Source organism: Elephas maximus, chromosome 5 (genome assembly GCF_024166365.1).
Source record: "Elephas maximus indicus isolate mEleMax1 chromosome 5, mEleMax1 primary haplotype, whole genome shotgun sequence".
NCBI classification, from domain to species: Eukaryota; Metazoa; Chordata; class Mammalia; order Proboscidea; family Elephantidae; genus Elephas; species Elephas maximus.
In genome coordinates, this window is record NC_064823.1 from 117,984,782 (window position 1) to 118,005,866 (window position 21,085).

A 21,085-nucleotide genomic window follows, 5' to 3' on the forward strand; every position below is an offset into this window, starting at 1 on the left:
CTCTGTGTCAGTTTCCCTAGAGATACGATGGGAATAACACCTACCTTCAAAGCTTTTAGTGAGGAATTGGTGACAGGAGGAATGCAGAGGTCTAGCCAGCCCGTGACTTGCAGTGTATGCTCGGGAGACGTTGACAGTCTCCCCCTCCCTCCGCCTCCCCCTTCATCTCAGTCTCTTATCTGAAAGCCGCATCACAGCGTTTATCAGTGTTTATTTTTTATCATAGGAAAGCATCTGTCCCATTGTCTGGCATAAAAAGTCCCCCAGTAAATGTTCTCTCTCTTTCTGACTAGCTGTAAAAAGGATATGATAAGAATTCTAGCTCATAAAATTGTGAATGTAATTATTAACAATTATCAAGGAAAGGCTACCAGTAATATCTTTACTATCCTTAGGAGTAAATCTCTCCTTTCATAGCGACCCTATAAGACAGCAGAACTGCTTCATAGAGTTTCCAAGGCAAGGAGCAGCTGGTGGCTTCAAGCTGCCAACCCAAAGGAATCTGTAACTGCTTGAGATCAATTAGTTGTAAACCCCACACTATACTCGGACCAGCCCTCATATTCATATGATATCTGATTTCTTTTCCCTCCTGTGTTAAGCCCTTTCACCTGATATTTAATGTGCATGGTTTGTACTGTACCAGTGACTTTGACAATTCATAAATCAGGCTGAGGGTTTCATGTGATGATCTCCTGGTCCCAAAGATTCTGTGAGCCTGATGGCACAGTGGTTAAGAGCTCAGCTGCTAACCAAAAGGTTGGCAGTTCCAATCTACCAGCCTCTCCTTGGAAACCCAATGGCGCAGTTCTACTCTGTCCTATAGGGTCCCTATGAGTCAGAGTCAACTGAATGGTAATGGGGTTGGGAGTGACGTATGTAGCCCCTTCCACTAAATAAAATAAGTCAAATAGCCTAAAAAAGGAAAAAATGGATTCAATCCTAAGTCACCACTGACTCCTCCATAGAAAATGTATCAGATAATTTCCTGCTGCTGCCCTGCTCATTTGCCTGAAGTAACTCTTTAATTTTTCTTAAGGATTGGGTAAAGAGTTAGCTATTAGCTGAATACCACAGACAAAAACTGCCTGGTACAAAATGTACTCCACATTGCCATTGCTGCACATTGTTTATCAGAAAGGACAATAGTGGTCAGCATATCCATAGTGTCTTTCTGCTAGGTAATATGTAGGAGACAGGGGAGAAAAGGGATCTAGGACAGGAGAAAAATAGCGACTGGGTAGAAAAGTATTCAAGCCAAGACTAATTTCATTCTAATACACTTAAGGAATTTTCGTATCTGATTTGATTGCCATGATTATTTAGCAATCTTGGAGAATGAAACTGATGTCAAGTTTCAAAAAAGTTAGCATAAAAGGAGAAATTATGACTTATTTATATCCTAGCAGTAACATGGTGTTAGTTCCAAAACACCATGCTATTTTATGCCTCTAATTCTTTGCACATACTGTTTCCTTGTCTAGGATCTTATACTCCGTTTACAGACTGGGCACTCCAATTCCTAGCTTTCAAAACCTAGTTCAGATGTAATTTCCTCAACTCTTATAAATAAAAGTAATTCATACTCAGTAGAGTATAAACTTCTATTGCTACATTTATTGCATTGTATTATAATGTTTGCATATATAAAAATGAGCTCCTTGAGGGAGAGATCTGTGTCTTTGTCATAGCCACCCAATAACAGGAACATAGTTGCATTGGAATGAGTGAATGGCTAAAATGAGTGAATGAATGGATAAGTGAATGAATAAAAGAATAAATAAGTGAATGAAAAAAAGGGTAAGTAAATGGATAGAAATGGAGAATAGATGATAGAGTGATGAGTGGTGAATAGATGGTTGAATAGTGGGTGGTGAAGTAAAAACATGATACGTAAGAATGTAGATATAATCATAGGTTACGCTTCCCAAACTAGGATGTCCAAAGCAGCAATTGTTTACTCTTGTCATAGAATGATACAACTCTTGGCTTAAGAAAGATCTTGTGTGAGTTGATTATCTCCCAGCTTTTTTAAATCTTTACTAAGCACTAACATGAAGTTCAGGCTATGTAGAAAATACAAATGTGTCGAAGCAGCTATAAATTGTAAACACTATATAAAGACTAATATTTATAATCATTTATTATCTTTACCCATTTTCAAAAAATAAAACATCTTAGTTAAAATATTTAGACTTTTTTAGTAGAAACAGTATGTGGCTTGCCAGATCATCTGGCAACCCAATTTTACATTGAAATTTGGGGGGAAAGGTGTGTTTCATCATCTAAATGTATTGTTTTTGAGGCACAGATTATGTCTAAAATATTGGGAGAATAACCCAAGCCTTACTGCAAAACTTACAGATCAGCTTTGTAGTCATAAGAAATTTCAGTATGAGCTGTGTGTCAAAAATCACCGTTAAGAGATTGCTATGCAGGTGTAATAAAACAAAATTATAGGTGACTTTAAAGTTAGGGAGCACATCATTACCAAGTTAACCAGTGCTCTGATTAATTAAGATCCTCAGAGTACTTATATATAATTTCATCAGGAACTTGAATGAAAATTTTTTGATTAGTTGACAGTTATATCAGAATACATAAATCTTTTAAGAGAGCAGCATGGGCTCAAACATTATAAAGAACAGAAAAATAGAAATCTTGCTAAGACAGTTACAAAGTCAGTGAGCCATGACTGTAAGACCTCTAGAGTCTTAGAAATAGGATATGTTAATTAATCTTCAACTGTTTTCTGAAAGAACAAGTTTCAAGTGTTTCAGTGAGCCTGATCACCTAAATACAGTTTTGTGAAACCTGACAAACTACTTGTAAAGGTTGGTTACAGTTTAAGGCATAACTGTAAGCTTTAAAAATTATATATATGTGTGTGTGTGTGTGTGTGCATATACGTATGATTATATAGCACATAGGTTTCTAACATTTAATAAGATGACCTTTCGTGTCATGGGCAAGAGAACGCTCTCTGTTTTCCTAAAGCAAAACTTACAATTTTATTTCACATGTGAAACTCTGATCTTTGCTGTAACTTTTATTTGGACATGCTGCAGCACTAGGGAACAGCAACATCTATAATTCCTTAATCCAAAAAGTTCTGGAATTCAAATTTTTTCTACAGGTTTTATGGCAAACATTTGCCAGGAAAATCTGAACCATTTATAATGGTACTATGATGTAAGCTATTTACAGCTTGTGTTTATTCCACTAATTGTAAATATTTATATATTTTGCAGCAGAAATATTAATTTTTCAGAATATAGCCACCTCCCCCAGGACCCACTTGGGGGCATTACCTCAGAAAGGTGTGTATGATGGTTAAGATTGTGTGTCAACTTGGCTGGACCATGATTCTCAGTGTTTTGGCAGTTGTATATTGTTATGATCACATTCCTGTTAAAATCTGATATGTGATCACCCCCATGATGGAATCTTCTGAACAGTACTGGCAGGGGCTGGGTCTGTGGTGGCTCACCACCCTCTGCTGCCTACTTCCTTCCTGCACACCTTGCCAAGGCTTTTGACTGGATCTGGATCCTGCAGCTGCCTCTTGTTTGTCTGATCTCTGGTTCTTGGGACTTGAGCTAGCAGCTTACCTGCCAATCTTGGGATTCATTGATCTTCACAGCCTGTGAGCAAGAGTTCTGCTCTCTGACCTGCCAATCTTGGTTTGCCAGCCTCTATGGCTACATGGATCAGGAGAAACCTCTATCCTGATCCACAGACTTGGGACATTCCAGCCTCTACAACTGTGTGTGAGCTGTTTCTTTCATATAAATATATATATATATATATAAAATATAGTCTTTACTGGTTTTGTTTCTCTGGAGAACCTAGCCTAAGACATTTGGTATCAAGAGTGATTCTAGAGAAACAAAATTGTAAAGATGAGTTTTCTAAATTGGTTCTCAAGTCTGGTTAGTCCTAAAGATGTTGATGGCTCTGCTTCCAGTAGTAAAGAGAGCACTGCTAATCCATGGCATGAAGTGGCAACTCAAATATGCGGACTATCACCACCAATAGATCAGATATTGGTGAAAGGTGAGGCTCTGGGTGACTGCATATATGATACCTTTCTACAGTTTTGTCATAATGAGAAGTATAAGGAAGCTCGTTGGTTGGTCCTACTTTCACTAGACTAGTGAAAGAAAGAGATGCGCTCAGGGCTTCAGAATTAAAGCTCAAGTGCTGCATAAATGACCTCAAACCTTCCACTTTTGCTGTGAAAGAAAACCTTATTTCTTATAGTAACAGAGCTGATATTGCCAAAAACCAAACCCAGACTCTTATTATAAGAATGGGTGAATTACAATGCCAACTGAATTGCCAACCTCAAGAGGTACCTGAAGTTAAAGTGAGGTCATTGATTGGGAAGAAATGGAATCCTGAAGCTTGGAATGGGGACATATGGGCAGATAATGGGGAAGCTTCAGACACTGAGCCCCTAAATTCCATTGGATCACTCCTGCTAACACAACCACCTCCATCAGAAGAGATTACTTCATGTTTGTCTGCTATACCACCCTGCCCAGAAAAACCATTAGCACCTCCATTCCCATCTAATGAGATTAGCCCTAGCCCAGCTGCCTCTAAAGAGCCCTTGCCCGGAGTCATTGCCTGGGGCATCACCTGAGGCAGATGCTTTACAAGACAATGCTAAATATTCTCAACACAATTCCACACTTCTGATTCTGGCTTCTAGACCTATAACTAGACTTAAGATCCAATGAGCCCCAAAAGGTGAAGTATAAAGTGTGACCCGGGAGGAGGTACGCTACACTACAGAAGAACTACTTGACTTTTCTAATATGTACAAACAGAAACTGGGGAATATGTGTGGGAATGGCTATTAAGGATGTGGATAATGGTGCAAGGAACATAAAGATGGATCAGTCTGAGTTTTTTGATATGGGTCCACTGAGCACAGATTCTTCATTCAGTGTTTCAGCTGAAGAAGTTAAGAAAGAATCTGATAGTTTCTTTGGTTGGATTGCTGAAACATGGATTACATAGTGGCCAACATTAAATCAAGTTGAAATACCAGACCTGCCTTGGTATACTGTAGAAGAAGGTATCCAAAGGCTTAGGGAAATTGGCATGCTAGAGTGGATTTATCAGGTTAGACCCACAGACCCACACATGGAATGCCTAGAGGATGCACATTTTACCACAACTATGAGGAACAAATTTGTAAGGGGAACTCCAGCATCCTTGAAGACTGCTGTGCTTGCTATTTTATGTAAATCAGATTTGACAGTAGAACTGCCCTAATGGAATTAAGACACCTAAATACATCAGGGGCTGATTGGACCCCGTGGTAGTAGGGGCCAAGTGGCAGCACTCAATCAACAAAGATAAGGTGGGCATGGTTACATTAATAGACAGCAGAGTCAAAGCAGTAATCAGACTACCCTGACTCTTGTGGACTTATGGTATTGGCTACTTAGTCATGGTATCCCTATAAGAGTGAAATAGATGGGAAATCTACTAAATATTTACTTGATCTGTACAAACAGGTGAATTCTAGGTCAGGTGAACAGCAGTCTAATTCGAATCACCAGAATAGAGAGTCATGGCCCCTCAGTCCTATCCATGTGACCCTGTGTTCTGCAGGTCTAGAGGTCTTAGTTCCAAAGGGAGGAAGGCTCCCACCTGGAGACACATCACTGATTCCCTTGAACTGGAAGCTAAGAATGCCACCTGGCCACTTTGGCCTCCTTATGCCTCTCGATCAACAGGCAAAGAAGGGAGTTACCATACTGGCTGCTGTGATCGATCCTAATTACAAGAGGAAATTGAGTTGATATTACATAATGGAGGTAAAGAAGAGTATGTCTGAGATACAGGAGATCCCTTAGGGCATGTCTTAGTACCACCATGCCCTGTGATTAAAGGCAATGGAAAACTACAGCAACCCAATCCCAACATGACTAGTAATGGCCCAGACCTTTCAGGGATGAAAATTTGGGTCACCCCACCAGGCAAAGAACCATGACCAGCTGAAGTGTTTGCTGAGGGGAAAGCGAATACGGAATGGGTAGTGGAAGAAGGTAGTTCTAAATACCAGTTATGGCCACGTGACCAGTTGCAGAATTGAGGACTAATTGTTATGAGTATTTCTGCTTTGTATGTATGCGTCAAATATTTTTGTTTTCTTATAAAGTATAAGACGTAAACGGGGCTAGTGCATTTTCAGTTGTGTGTGTGTTATTTGTATCATGTGAAGCGCAAGTATGACTTTGTAATTGTTTTTATTCAGAGGTTATGTATGGTTTGGGGAGATGTGTACAGGTGCCAAGTTGACAAGGGGTGGACTGTGATGATAAGATTGTGTGTCAACTTGGCTGGCCATGATTCTCAGTGTTTTGGCTGTTGTATAAGGTTGTGATCACTTCCCTGTTGAAATTTGATAAGTGATCATCCCCATGATGGAATCTGCTGAATGGCACCAGTGGGGGCAGGCCCTGTGGTGGCTCACCACCCCCTCAGCCTTCATCTCTCTGCCATCTGCCACCTACTTTCTTCCTGCTTGCCTTGCCAATGCTTTTGGCTGATTCTGGATCCTGCGGCTACCTCTCATCTGATGTCCAGTTCTTAAGACTTGAGCTAGCAGCTTACCTGCCAATCTTGGGATTCATTGATCTCTACAGCCTCTGAGCAAGAGTCCTGCTCACTGACCTCCTGATCTTGGGTTCACCAGCCCCTGCAGCTATGTGAATCACAAGAAGCCTTGCAGTCTTGCATGCCAGTCATGGGACTCATCAACCTTCACAGCCTGTGAGCAAGAGCCCTGCTCCTCAACCTGCCAATCTTGGGTTTACCAGCCCCTGCAGCTATGTGAATCAGGAGAAACCTCTATACTGATTCACGGACTTGGGATGTTTTAGCCCTTCAATCGCGTGAGCTGTTTCTTGAATATAAATCTCTCCTTATACATATATTTTATATGCTTTATTGGTTTTACTTCTCTAGAGAACCCCGCCTAAGACTGTGTAATTTCTTACCTTTTTTTTTTTTTTCTTGAAGTACAAAAACCCAAATTTAAAAAAAGAGATTGTGGGCACTGAGGTTTCATCAGAGACAGGGTAAATATTTTGGGTTATCTTTTTTGTGAGTTTGAAGTAATATATCTTACAGACAAGCAGATATAATAATAAGACTGATATTTTTTATTTCTAACTGTAGGCATTAGCCAGCATCTGATTGTCAACCATTACTAAATATAATTTAATCACAGGATCTTTGGATCAATCCTCATTAACTTGGTCCATCACCATTGATTGCCCATACTCATAGCTTTAAAGAAGAGAATAGGGAAGTATGGGGTGTCAGATAATTAGGTCATGTGTACAGTGATGGTGGTCTCTCCCTGTCTTTCTCTATATTGTCTATCTTGATGAAAAGCAGTTTTAACATTGCCCCAGAACTAATAGGAAAAAAACTGTATTTCTCAGTATTCACACTGGATTTTAGATCCATGTTATATAAATATCTTGATGGGGTTGAAGGGTAGTGAGATGTATCAAATGTTTCCCCCCAGCCTATTCTCATCACTGTAATAATGGTTCTATCCAATGTTTATAATGAAAAGTGACAGAAAAGGAAATGTTATCTCCTCCAAGGTATGGATTAGGCCTGTTGTTCATCTCCCCACCACCATCACTACCTAGTACAGGACAACTCTCACATGATATACATTAAAAACATTCCATGAGTGAATGGTTATTTACTTCCTGGAGATCCATTTTAATGAGTCAAATAAAATAATTTGCCAACCAAATATAAAAATAAATGCAAATTTACCATTCTTCAAAAATAACTGAAAATACCAGTTATTGTAAGACAACACATTGCAGACAGTAAACAAGTTTTTACCTACGTGAATGTTTTTTAGTGTTTCTAAATAAAAGGTTATCTTAAAACAGGGTGTCACTATACCTCACCTCCATCAGATATGTAAGTTGTAACATCTTAGTGTGTTTAGAAGTAAGGTTGATGTTGTTGTTGGGTGCCATTGAGTTGGTTCTGACTCATAGTGATCCTGTGTACAACAGAATGAAACCGTGCCAAGTCCTGCGTCATCCTCAAAATTGTTGCTATGTATGTTTTAGCCCATTGTTGCAGCCACTGTGTCCATCCATCTTGTTGAGGGTCTTCCTCTTTTGGGGGGTCTGACTCTCTACCAAGCAAGTGGTCTGGCGGCTAGGATTCAGTAAAGAACAACGTGACCCGGGTTCAATTCTCATTCCGGGAATGCTTTTCCACCGCTTGTCTGTCAGTTTTTCATACTGTGATGGCTTGTGTGTTGCTGTGATGCTAGAAGCTATGCCACCAGTATTTCAAATATCAGCAGGCTTACCCATAGTGGACAGGTTTCAGAGGAGCTTCCAGACTAAGACAAACTAGAAATAAGGTAACAAAATTTAAATATTAGTTGTGTAAATGCATTAAGGAAATTTAGAACTTGTACAGGTTGGTGTGTAAATGAAAGAATGTACAAGATTGAGTAAAACTACCAGCGAAGAGTCATGAAAAAGATGGGCGTTAGTGAGAAAGTATCTTTGTGCCTATTGAACATATTTCTTCTCACACTGTGTTGGGTTGGTAAACAAAAACCAAACTTTTAATATATCTTTTAATATCAGTCTACTGCCAGTATATGTTTTATAATGTAACTTGAGAGTAGCATCAATGCCCATAAACATCGATGGTACAAAATTTCATAGATTTGAAATGATGGGTAGTTCCCTAGAGGTACAAGAAGACTAGAGAAATACAACTCATCATCACTTATAATTTATTAAGCACCCTCCTGTGAATGGCATTTATATTCTGTAGGAACAACTCTTTGTTCTACAACGACTACAGCAAGAAGCTCAACATAGCTGAGGGAAAACAAAAAACCTCTATGTATTGGTCTTCCTGTCAAAGAGGTGGAGTTGGAGGCATTATAAATTAAAACTTACGTGCAGCAGTAGACATCTCATCAAAAACGATCCTCACAAAGTATCTTTTGTGCTGTGATTGCCTCTGTTCTAGTTGGTTTTTTATAATAAATTTCTTGAGATCCAGGGCAAAGGTGGGAGGGGATAGTATTTGTTGTTGTTGTTAGAGACGTCGAGTCAATTCTGACTCATAGTGACCCTGCACACAACAGAACGAAACACGGCCCGGTCCTGCGCCATCCTCACAGTTGTTGCTGCACTTGAGCCTATGGTTGCAGCCACTGTGTCCTTCTGGTTGAGGGTCTTCCTCTTTTTCACCAACCCTCTACTTTAGCAAGCATGATGTCCTTCCCCAGGGACTGATCCCTCCTGACAACATGTCCAAAGTATGTGAGATGCAGTCTCGCCATCCTTGCTTCCAAGGAGCATCCTGGTTGTACTTCTAAGACAGATTTGTTTGTTCTTTTGGCAGTTCACGGTATAAGTATTTGTTGAGTGCTTTCTAAATACCAGTCTCTGTGCTAGGTGCTGAATTCTCACAATGGGCCTGGGAGTTAAGTATTGTCCTTCTATTTATAAATGAGATGCCTGGGAAGGCTTTGCCTAAGATGACCCAGCAAATCAGGAACAGACTCAGAACTTAAACCTAACTAAGTCTCCAAAACCCATGCTCTTTTCACAGTAGTGTGCTACTTTCCCAAGAAAGAAGTTTTTTTTTTTTTCCTGAACACTGGACATTAACTTGATATAACAGCTGAGTGAAAGTAGAGACTTATATGAACTGTTAACAAAACAAAATAACTTTCTCATATATTTAGGTTGCCATAATATCATAATATGAAAGATACAATTCTCACATCTGCTTTTTAAACACTTTAATGGTTCAATATTAAGGTATTACGCATTTAGAAAGCCCAGCACGAAACCTGGAAAATGTATTTTGGGAAGAAGAAATTGCACGATGATACATTGCCATCCTCCAGCCTTCCATAGTCATTTCAATTTGTAACACCAGAGACTTAGCAGCACCCCATCCACTATCCTCTGCTAACAAAATCAGACCACCTGCTGCTAAAGCGGCTGACTTCCTCAAAGCACTTATATACCTTAGTGTCCCTCAGGGTCCTGGGGGCTGTAATGTTAGATCATTTAAAGAGTAGAGTAAGAAAAGTGACTCCGTAAAAATGGCCTTTTCTCCTTCCCCATATCTGTTTATTTCACTAACAGAAGCATGTTTTGCAATTATTTGCAGAAATACTGGAATTTTGCATTAATTAGCCTTAATGTAGCTAATTCCTGATGACAATAATGTATGTCTAATAAGAAGTATCAGTTAACATCCCAAGATGTTAAAAAAAATGTATGTGTGGACGATGACTACAAATGCCAACATTTCTAAATGTTTCTTCTTCAATTTTTGCCTAAACGTTTGTATAATTGCAATGAGTTCACTTTGCAGGAGATCCTTTTTCTGTATATGATAAAGATTGTTCCATTTCAGGGTCTCAAAAAAGTTGGCAAAACGTAGAGCTGACATAACTTACCGCAGCAGTTTAACTAAAGCTTTCATAGTAGGGAAAATACAAGATGGAAAATTTTCATCTGAGTCAATTCCAGTGATTAAAACAAAATTGCGTAAACATTTGCTACAAAGCCTGTGGACTCTTCATTTGCCCCTCATGCTTAGGTTCTTTGATATCAAAGCAAAGCTTTATAAATCAACCAAGAGAGAAATGGCGCAATTAGGAAGATTGAGGATGTTTATAAGTGCATTTGGATTATTGCTCAGATTTATTTTTTGACAAATATTTGAGTTCCTGCTGTGTGAGAAGAGAGCCCTGGTGGCACAGTGGTTAAGTGCTCAGCTGCTAACTGAAAGGTCAGCAGTTCAAACCCACCAGCCGCTCCATGGGGGAAAGATGTGGTAGCCTGCTTTCTGTAAAGGTTACAGCCTTGGAAATCTTATGGGGCAGTTCTCGGCTGTCCTCCAGGGTTGCTGTGAATTGGAATCGACTTGGCCGCAGTGGGTTACTGTGTGAGGCACTGTTTTGTGTGCAGTGGACAAAACAGATGTGTTATTTCTTGCAATGTGCTTTTAGAACTTACATAATTAATTATGTGGATTTGTATCTGTGGAGAGGACTATTCTAAATATTTATTGAAAATTAAATTTTTCCAGTTGTCATTTTACTTAGCATAATTATTTTCTGAAAATAGTTTATTTTAAAATGAAATTAAGGAACATATTTCATACCATATTAGAGTGGTAATAGAATTTTTCTAATTTAAAAATCTATGAAATTTGTTCTTTGTATAATATTTAGGGTTCCTTCAACATAAAACTGAAAAATATATATTATTTTGCAGTGAAATATGTACAAAGTTTGAAAAAGGTATTAATATTAATAGAGTTTTTTTCTTAATTCTAAATAACCATGCTTAGGATACATAGTCAACCAAATTTTTATAAGCTAATAGCATATCTGGAAGATTTTGTATTTTTATTAATTATGTTGTAGAGGTTCTTCAGACAATTTCTAGGATAGCACTTCGTTCATAACTTCTGATAAATACATGCACACACACACAAGCACACGCACACACAAGCACACATACATATATTGGTATTTTAAAATCTGTTGATACTAAAAACTGAAATAAAATGAACATTCCGAAGGGTCGTGGTAATGGCTACACAGCATAAGGGACATAATCAATGTCACTGAATTACGCATGTAAAAATTCTTGAATTGGCAAATGTTATATATATTTTTACCATAATTTTTTTTAAATCGACATTCCAGAGAATTAAAATGTGAGTAATTACTGTCAGTACCTGCCTTCCCAATAAAGTACGTGTAACTTTAGGACAGTAATTTCAACTCATCGCCTTAATGTAATATACATTGATTGGAAACTACTGCCTCAAAATGTATCTCGATTCTGGTTCTGTCACTAATTTTAAACATTCTTAAACTTTCAATTCAGTCTTCTGGTGTTTGGGCACATATGTATCTCCGTTTGACTTAAATGTAATTGGTGGGTGGGCAAATCTTACTTTTGACTGGATCGTTAGGTCAAAATTCTTCTTTAACTAGAGGAAAAATGGCCTTAAAAGCATCTGCCTAGATACTTGAAATGTCACTTGCTGTCGGGGAAAATGGGATAAGAATTGCTGGACTACAGATTTCTCAAGCGATCTTTTGTTTAAGTCCAGCCTCTCTTTGGTGGTCCTGTGGGGACACTGGGGTCTCTGCTGAGTTGATAATTCATTTCACACGTTTGCACCTGCCCTGCAGCCTCACCGAGAGGGCGCAGCTCCTCAAGAATGTCTTTAAGAAGAACCACGTGAACTTGTACCGGTCTGAATCATTGCAACAAAACCTGCTCCGTAAGTATTTGAGTTCTCTTTTTTAATTCTCTGCCATTACTTTATCATGGCATTTATCAGAGCAGTATTTTGGCTTCAGGAATATAAAACAATTTAAAATGAACACCTAAATCAAGTTTTGCATTTTTGCAGTGTGATTTTTTTTTTTATATAAGTAACAAATGGTTAGAGAACCCTGTGACCACAGCTAACTTTTAACAGAAGAGTTAGAGCATTTTCAAATCTTGCTGTTCCACGTAAAGAAAAACAGTATTTCCACATGCTGCTTGCTTCCTTACATCTTAGAAAGAACCAGTAAAATAAATCTTAACTCTTAAAAGCTGTCTTTGTGTTATCTTTTTTCCTTGAATAACTTTGCTGGAGCATTTTCAGCTTTCCTGCAACACAGTGAAACATATATTTTCCCTTCAAAAATATTTATGAATATTGAGAGTTGTAAGAAATTATTAGGTATCACCCCCTCTTAACATCTTAAGGATCTAAAGGAAGAATATAATATATAAAGCCCTATAGTAAATTTACTTGTGTTAGTAATGTATCTTTTGTTTCATGTTGTTTCCACATGTAATTTATTTTGATTTATATACACTCATGTTTAATGCATTTGCTCTTTAAACTTCAAGAGGCCTTCTTTAAAGATGTGATCCAGAAACTAAAGAAAGCCTTGGATACTATTCCCCTTGGGGGTCTTTTCTTATCCACACAGCCCCTCCCATCATGTCGGGACATCCATGGGTTTCTTTGTAGATGCCGAGAGCCAAGAAAAATTTCAAAATGAGAAGAAGACCATTTTCCATTGTTAACAGATAATATATGTTTATCTTCTCCCTTCACTTTCTTCCTTCGTCTCACTCTACCTAACGCATATGGAAATACATGTGCCAGCTTGACTAAACCCACTCACCCACTTGAGTGGGGACAAGCAAAAATTAGATGGTTTGGGCTTGACGCACTGAACAGAGGAATGAGGGGGATTGAGGGCACCTGCTCCATCTCTAACGGAGCAGAATTCATAGATTGTGAAGAGTTCTTTGGCAGCCAGCTGTTACATTGAGCCTGTGTCTACTCCGGACACTCAAATTAGTGTCTTCATGCTTTTGAGGGGGGAAGGGGGAATGACTTCCCCAGGTTGGACAATGAATTATTCACAACTCAGGATAACAGGAATTTCCAGCCACTTCATGATGATAATTTCTGTTTTGTCGTCAATTTACAGATGGGTATGCTTTCTCCCAAGATGAAAATGGAATCGTTTCACAGTCCGAAGTGATTAGAGCCTATGATACCACAAAACAGAGGCCCGATGAATGGTGATGGGGAGTGGGTGAGAAGCAGGCTCTGCTGTATCTCCAAGGCTGGCTGCCAGGTCTTCACTGGAATCTGCTGACCAAGTCCAGTCTGGTTCACAGAGGAAAAAGGTGGATCTGAGCTCATCTTGTTGATTGACTTTCAGATTCATGTATATTATAGACATAAGCACTGTGCAACTCTACTGTAACACCTTTTCTTTTTCAGATTTTTTAGAAGTATTTGCTGAGTCTTTGTGAATAGAAATTGAAAATGACCTTGTGTCTCGCCAGGGTACTTTCTTAAATTGAGAGTATTCTTAACTCTGGGGCTGTAACTATCAATTTATTGGGCATGCCATGAGGTAGCCAACCATTAAAAAAAAAAAAACAGACTCAAATGGTATCAAGTTAAAGGGACGTTATCCAGACTTAGATTTCAGGATATGCTGAAAAGAAAATAAATCAATAAACCAGCATTCTTGAGGAAACTGATCCACCTTACTGAACAAAGTTTCTAAGCAAGGCATTAACAAGTGTTTGTGTCAAAAATTGTCCTGATAAATGTTTGCCAAAGAAGCTCAAGAAGGGTATTTCTCATTCAGTAGTCATTTGCCCAGAAATTTAAAAGAAAGTTTACTTCCAGTTCTGCTGTGCAATCTGCATGCTTGACTTTTAAAATGTAAGAGTGTTTCGCAAAAATGAGCGTTTCAAGGCATTTGCTACTAAAATCTGTGATGTTGCACCTTTGGCCTTACAAATGCTTCTTTCTTGTTTATTTGCCAGAGTGAGATGGCACATGTGTTACTGTGACTCTGTCATTTTGTTACAATACTGATTTTTAAAACTGCATTTAGGCCTCTTAGTCATTTCTGATGAGGTTTTTCGTTGTCATGTAGATTTTTCTAAAAATCTGGCTTCTACTGTAGGTTGAGTTATGTAATTTTGTCTCAGAGTTTTCCCTCTTAAGAGAAATATGTTACATATTTATGTGGGATTCCAAAGCTTCTCTGGAGACGTTTGTAATAACATGTCAGATAAATGCATGAGCTTTTGTAATGTACATAGGCTCAGCTTTTGTCATGTGTTTTGGCTCTCCTTATTTGTTCCCGCTAGAAATGCCTGCTGTCTTATGTAGTCCACCACATATTGTAATGACTGGCCCTATACTGAAGACTAAGAATTATTTCACAGTTCACTTGTCAAGCAGCTCCCAAAATTTGTCACCTGCTGCTAAATGGAACAAATAAGTAATAAATTTTCCCCATTTTAAAAACTCACCTAATTTACTAACTTTATAGTCAAATAGCCTTTTTCATCGTAAGTAGGTTTCATTAATATATTTTAAAATGTATGTTTAATTTGATTATTTTGGGCATTTCCGAGACATCTCCTGAAAATGTCTATTTTGCTACCAACAATAAATGGTGAAGGGGCTGTTTAAAAATCCACAACCAGTTTTCTACACTATTTTTAAAATACTGCTTTCATTTAAAAAGGGAGGGGGGTTCTCATTTTAAGATACACTTCAGAGATTGATGCAAACTTTTTGCCTTTTATTCAAAAGCCTGTTTGCCTTTAAGTGGACTTACCAGCATAATAGGTTGTAGAACTTTCTCTTGAAATAAAAGAAAGTCAACTAGAATTAAGAGGTGATTTTGCAAATCACCCCTTGAGATGAATAACTTCATATTCTTTTCTCCCTTTTTCTCCATCTAGATTTAAAATTAGGATATACATCATTTCCTTTACTGTATTTTCAGCTAGTTAGTTCCCAGTATGCCTCCCACGGTCTGCAGTTCAAATCTACCAGGCGCTCCTCGGAAACCCTATGGGGCAGTTCTGCTGTGTCTTATAGGGTTGTTATGAGTCAGAATCAACTCAAAGGCAATGGGTTTGTTTTTTGTTGTTTTTTTTTTTTTTTTTTGCTTTTTGCCTCCCACAGAAGGATCCCTGGTGGTCCAATGGTTAAGTGTTCAGTTGCTAACTGAAAGGTTGGCGGTTTGAACCCACCAGGCGCTACGCAAGAGAGAGATGTGGTAGTCTGCTTCCTTAAAGAAACCCTATGGGGCAGTTCTAGTCTGTCCTATAGGGTCACTATGAATCGAAACTGACTCGACAGCACTGGGTTTCTGCCTCCCACATTTTCTACAAAGAGGAGAGATTATAACACACATGTGATGCTCACCTGAAGGGAGCAAGGGGACTATATACTTTCTTTACTTCTCAGGCAGGCCCTTCCCTTTTGGAGTTCAGATTAAGAGAATCATAAATCAAAATACCTAGCAAAACCACAGGTGTGAGAATCTAAGGCCGTCCTCAAAATTCTGAAGTCACAGACATTAACTCTCTGCCGAGTGGAGATCCAGAGCAGCTTTTCCCACACTTCCCAGTGGCAACAGTTGAGGTCAACCGTGGAAATCAAAAAGCAGGACTGAAGTGCATCCTTCCAGAAAATCCCTTCACAGCAGTTACGGACAAGAGCTGCTTCCATTTGCCCTCACCTTAGCCATAGCCTCTTTCGCCAGAATTTTACGTCATAATGCTGTGACTCTAGTAAGACTGCATTTTCTGACTTACACAAGCAAACTAAAAATATTATTTTTATCTTAGAACAGGGATTGTTTCTATGGAGCTCTTCAACATGAGTGGAATACTCGTGGTTAATAACTTAATGTATAAGATCATGATATGAAATGGGGCTAATTTATGCCTTTTTGTCCCACGGTCCTCCTTTTAAATTATCAACATTAAGTCAATCTCTTTGCTTCTTAGGAGAGGGCCGGAGGAGTAAAACTTCAAATATAACATTGCAATCGCAGTGACTTCGTAGTGTTAACTCGGTGAGAGAGAACCCTCTGACGTTTTAGCCTTCCTAAGGGGGAAGATGTAACACAGTTTTACCAGGATTAAAATAAACAGGTGGAGTGATTTTAATGCGTTTTTCCTAACATAAAGGATACCCACCCACTGCCATCAAGTTGCTGGAACTCTGACTTCTAGCTACCCTATAGGACAGACTAGAGCTGCCCAGTAGGGTTTCCTAGGCTGTAATCTTTAGGGAAGCAGACTGCCACATCTTTCTCCCGCGGAGAGGCTGGTGGATTCAAGCCGCCAACCTTTTGGTTCTCAGCCGAGCGCTTTAACCACTACACCACCAGAGCTTCCTAATAAAGGACAAGCACTCTTGAATTAAGAAGTCCCTTGTAGGGACTCTGGCAAATGCTAACACCATTGCTCTACAATGTTTACAATTCAGAAAATAGCACTTATTGTGGGAAATTTTCATTCACTTAGCCTTGAAAAGCTGAGAGTTGCTCTATTCATGTTGAGTAAGTACACAGTGGTATTGAGCATGGACTTTCTAAATGTCTTTTATATACCTATAAAAATATATTGGTGTCTCACACCCAGAAAGATGCTATATGGTAGAAATTATGAGCAGGAAAATAGTGTTTCTCAGGAAGGTCGTGAATTTGAAATGATAATACACGTTCCCATGCTCCCACCCTCTTTCTGCATGCTGATGTGAAACTGCTTCACAATGTTGCTAACTGAAGAGAAGACTTTTTCTAATCATGCCAGGTGTACTTGTGTTCTGATAAATAATGTCAGCCATTGCGTGACTCGTGTGTTCATTAAATGGAATCAATGATTCCTATTAATTTCCAGGGGAAGAATTGAATTAGAGAAATCAATCAGCATTTATTCTGATCATTAACTTTTATATTTTAGTTTTGCAGTTCAGCATTGTAAATATCCAAGATGAAAGCCACATGATAATTTGTTCTGCACTGTATGCAATGTTTTGTTTTGCTTTATTTTAGGAAGTAAAGGGTAGTCAACAACTAATTAATTGTATATTCATGAATTTTAATTTATTTGTAACAATGTCATAATTATTACAAAGCTAAATAGTCATTAGTGCTTATTTTCGTGCAGTTGCCCTTTGGTAGCTCCTGGTTTTAAAACTTATTTCATCAAGTAAATCTATAATCTTATAAATAACATCTACAAAATTTATCAAGCAAATGCCTACCCCGTTTACATGACATGAACCGGGTCTTGTGGAGTTCTTTTTGTAAATTCCTTAATGTAACACCATGCAGTTTGGTGCCTAATAAGCGCTTTTTAATGATGGGCATTTCTATAATGCCTCTTAAAGATACCGTAGTCTGATTTTTCTCACGTTAAAGTAATTAATGTCACTTGTGAAACTTATACTGCCCTGCATTTTAATTTAACCTTCCACAGCTATTAAAATGGACTGCAAGTTAAATTTTGAAGGAAAGGAAATGAATGTTTTCCATTTTTGGTCTTGATTGATTTTCTGTATGTGAGCAGCTGTGTTTTTGATGGGTTTATGGTTTGCATGAATTAACGTTTAAAAGTGATCTAGGCCAATGCACGGCTATCGCTATAAGTCTGGAAGGTTTATTTCTGCCTTATACATTCGATCACGGCCTACCTGGAGTTTAATATTCAGTGGACAGATTAATTGGTACAACTTTTTTCTCATAAGTAAATTATTTTACAAACAACTTTGAAGAAGTTTAATTGAATCTTTTGTTTAGCTTGCCACTAAGAACTTCTTCTCAGTAAGACTCACAAAACTTCTCTGCAAATAAATCTCCCTTAAAGAGGAAAGAAAAGCTAGATTTCATGTGTGTTTACTTTGAATTAATAGCAACTTTCCATAGGTAAATCTGCTCTTGGAAAGAGGAGAAGAATATTTTAAAAATAATAAATATTTTTTACATTTCATGGTTCTAGAATTAGAAGCCATATATGCAGTAAATACTGTTTGTTTAACTACTTCAAGTTTCATTTTTCACATTTTCAAATGTATTGGAAAAAAGACAGCCTCAGGAAGCAGCTACTGTGAAAAACTACAGTTTGCATTAAAGATAAAGTAGTAATTTCAGCTCCATGAAAAACCATTCCTGCTGAAACTGCTGTGGAATTTGTGAAGCTGCACGGCGAAGAGTTTTGAATCCGTGATTGTAGTAGTTTTCTCAGGTTTGTTTATCTTGATGTTTGATGCACTGTGTTTTATAAATAGTTATTAAAGTTGAGTACCATTCAGTTCTATGCCGTGTTATGTATCATTGGCCTTTTGTGAATGTGCATGTTTTAAACTTGCAGATTTTAAACATTTTGTCCTTTAATTGTTATTAAACATAAAATAAACTTTACCATTACATAAAGAACATTGTTGAAGTGGTGATTGCTAGCAAACAAACGTTGCTTTATAAAACCTTCAAAACCCTGATGACTGCAGTCTGAGAAGGTGACAAGTCTGTCCATTTAAGAGCTTTCTGTCACTATATTTTATTTACAACTCCAGTAATTTATAAAATATCCTCTCATTGCACTCTGGCTAAATAAAATATGAAACGGGGTATATTAACTCTAGTTTGGGAAGAGGGATTGTTTTGGTAATTAAGGATCAAAAAAATTTTTTGCAAGATTATTTTGATTTTGCAGTTAAAAGAGCCTCTCGGGCTTGTCCCCCATTATATATTTAAATCAGGTTGCAAGTAAATAGCTAATTCATGGCCCCATCATTTCATGTAGAATGAATTTGAGTTTTCTAAAGCTGCTACCTTTTTTTGTTTTTTTTTTAAAGTACATGAGAAAGCGGCCAAGCTTAGCCAGTAACATGTGAAGGAAGTAACCAGAAAATAATAAAACTGTGCATGTGAGACAAAATTATAGGAAACATTGGAAATGAGGACAATAGCTTTATCAAAAATAACTACCGTTTGGTAAAAGAGAAACAACTGAAGCTGCAATTTGAGAAACTCCCAAGTGTAAGATTAGTTCACAGAGAGGCAAGCGGGAACAACTTGAGTATCCTCTGGTTTTATGAGAGTGAGGGCGGCTGTGCTTAGCATTCTGGGGTTCCGGGCCCACCCCCACAGTCTTCTCTGGGACTCATCGGCTGTGGGTCCCAATGCAACATCACAGTGAAAGAATGTACAGAGAAGTTACCAGTGAATTCTATCTAATTTTCACATTCAACTCCATTCCCCTTAAAATGAGCACTGTTTATACTGACTCTGTAGTTTGATGCCGTCTAATGAGGAAACAGCAAACTAGAAATACATTCCCCATAAATCCAATACATCATTCCCATTTTAAAATTTGTTTTTATATGCTTATGGCATCTCTAACCTAAAGCTTCATTTCAGTAACACCAAGCCACCTCACTTTAATGAGGAAAGGTCTTCCAACCTGGGTGATTTCACAAGTAGGCTAATAAAAATTTTTGGAAAATATGAACTATTTTTTTTACTGTTCAGTTTTTATTGCTTTCAAGTACAAACTCTGTAACTAGCAATTCAAATAAAAATTCCTCGTCAGAATACTTTCTCTAAAAACTAATGTTTAATTGCAATTTTAAAACAGCCACGTATATAAAAAAATGTTAGCAAATTGCTCCCTTAACAGTTTAACATGACGTAAATTCTTATTTCTCCTGAATATATTCTGAATAAACTTTTTAGATTGTGCAAAGGTAAAATGATCTCAACCCAATGAAGTGTAACAAGTTCCTAATTATGACTATATATACCTTCAGGAAGCTTTTTGGGTATCTCATTTTAGAGAGAAAATTTCCTGTGGATCTAAGTCAATTTGCTAAATTCTTCACCATGTGATAACACCAATTTTATTCTGTGCTCTCATAACACAAACCATACTTAACTATTATAATCCCCTGTTACCTACAGGATAGGAGTTCCTACCAACATTTATTGTATTTAGCTGCTAACCGAAAGGTTGAAGGTTCTAGTCCACCCAAGGCACTTCGGAAGAAAGGCCTGGCAACCTACTTCTGAAGAATCATCCATAGAAAACCCTACAGAGCAGAGTTCTACGCTGACATATATGGGGTTGCCATGAATCAGAATCAGCTCCGTGGAAACTCTTGTCGTTGTTATCTATGTCGTTGTTGTCAGCTGCCCTCAGGTCAGACTCCAACTTCCGGCAATCCCATATGTTACAGAGTCGAGCTGCTCCATGGGGTTCTCTTGGCTGTAATCTTTACAAAAGCAGTTCACAGGGACTTTCTTCCTTGGACCACTGACGAGTTTGATCCGCCAACCTTTAGGTTAGCAGCCGATCACAAACGGCTTGTGCCGTTATTGTGCTGTTATTATCGTAAAATACTATGAATCATTCACTTTTTCCCAATAGATTTTCTGAAAAGTAGGTTGAATATTTTTATTTTTGAGAAATAAAAATAAATATTTTTATTCTTGAGAAAATTAGACCTTCTAGGGCCATGTCGTAAAGGATGTGGAGTTTCAAAGCAGATGCCTGAGTACAAATTTTGTCTCTGCTGTTATTATCAGGTCTTGGGCATGATATATTTTTTTTTTCTTCCATTCTTTTTATTGTGATTTAGAAGAAAGTTTCCAAATGAGTTTATCATTCAAAAATTC

The 21,085-nt window shown here is 38.0% G+C and overlaps 1 protein-coding gene across 3 annotated transcripts in view; it reads left to right on the forward strand.

Annotated features, from left to right (window-relative positions):
- Positions 1–18,833, forward strand: part of ATP8A1 (ATPase phospholipid transporting 8A1) — a 261,316-nt gene extending 242,483 nt beyond the window's left edge. For all 3 annotated transcript variants that reach the window (XM_049886325.1, XM_049886326.1, XM_049886327.1), the window contains 2 exons: positions 12,260–12,351; positions 13,568–18,833. In XM_049886325.1, coding sequence (XP_049742282.1) covers positions 12,260–12,351; positions 13,568–13,665 — 190 coding nt within the window. In that variant the 3' untranslated portion in view covers positions 13,666–18,833. The remainder of the gene's footprint in view (positions 1–12,259; positions 12,352–13,567) is intronic.
- Positions 18,834–21,085: the final 2,252 nt, after the last annotated feature.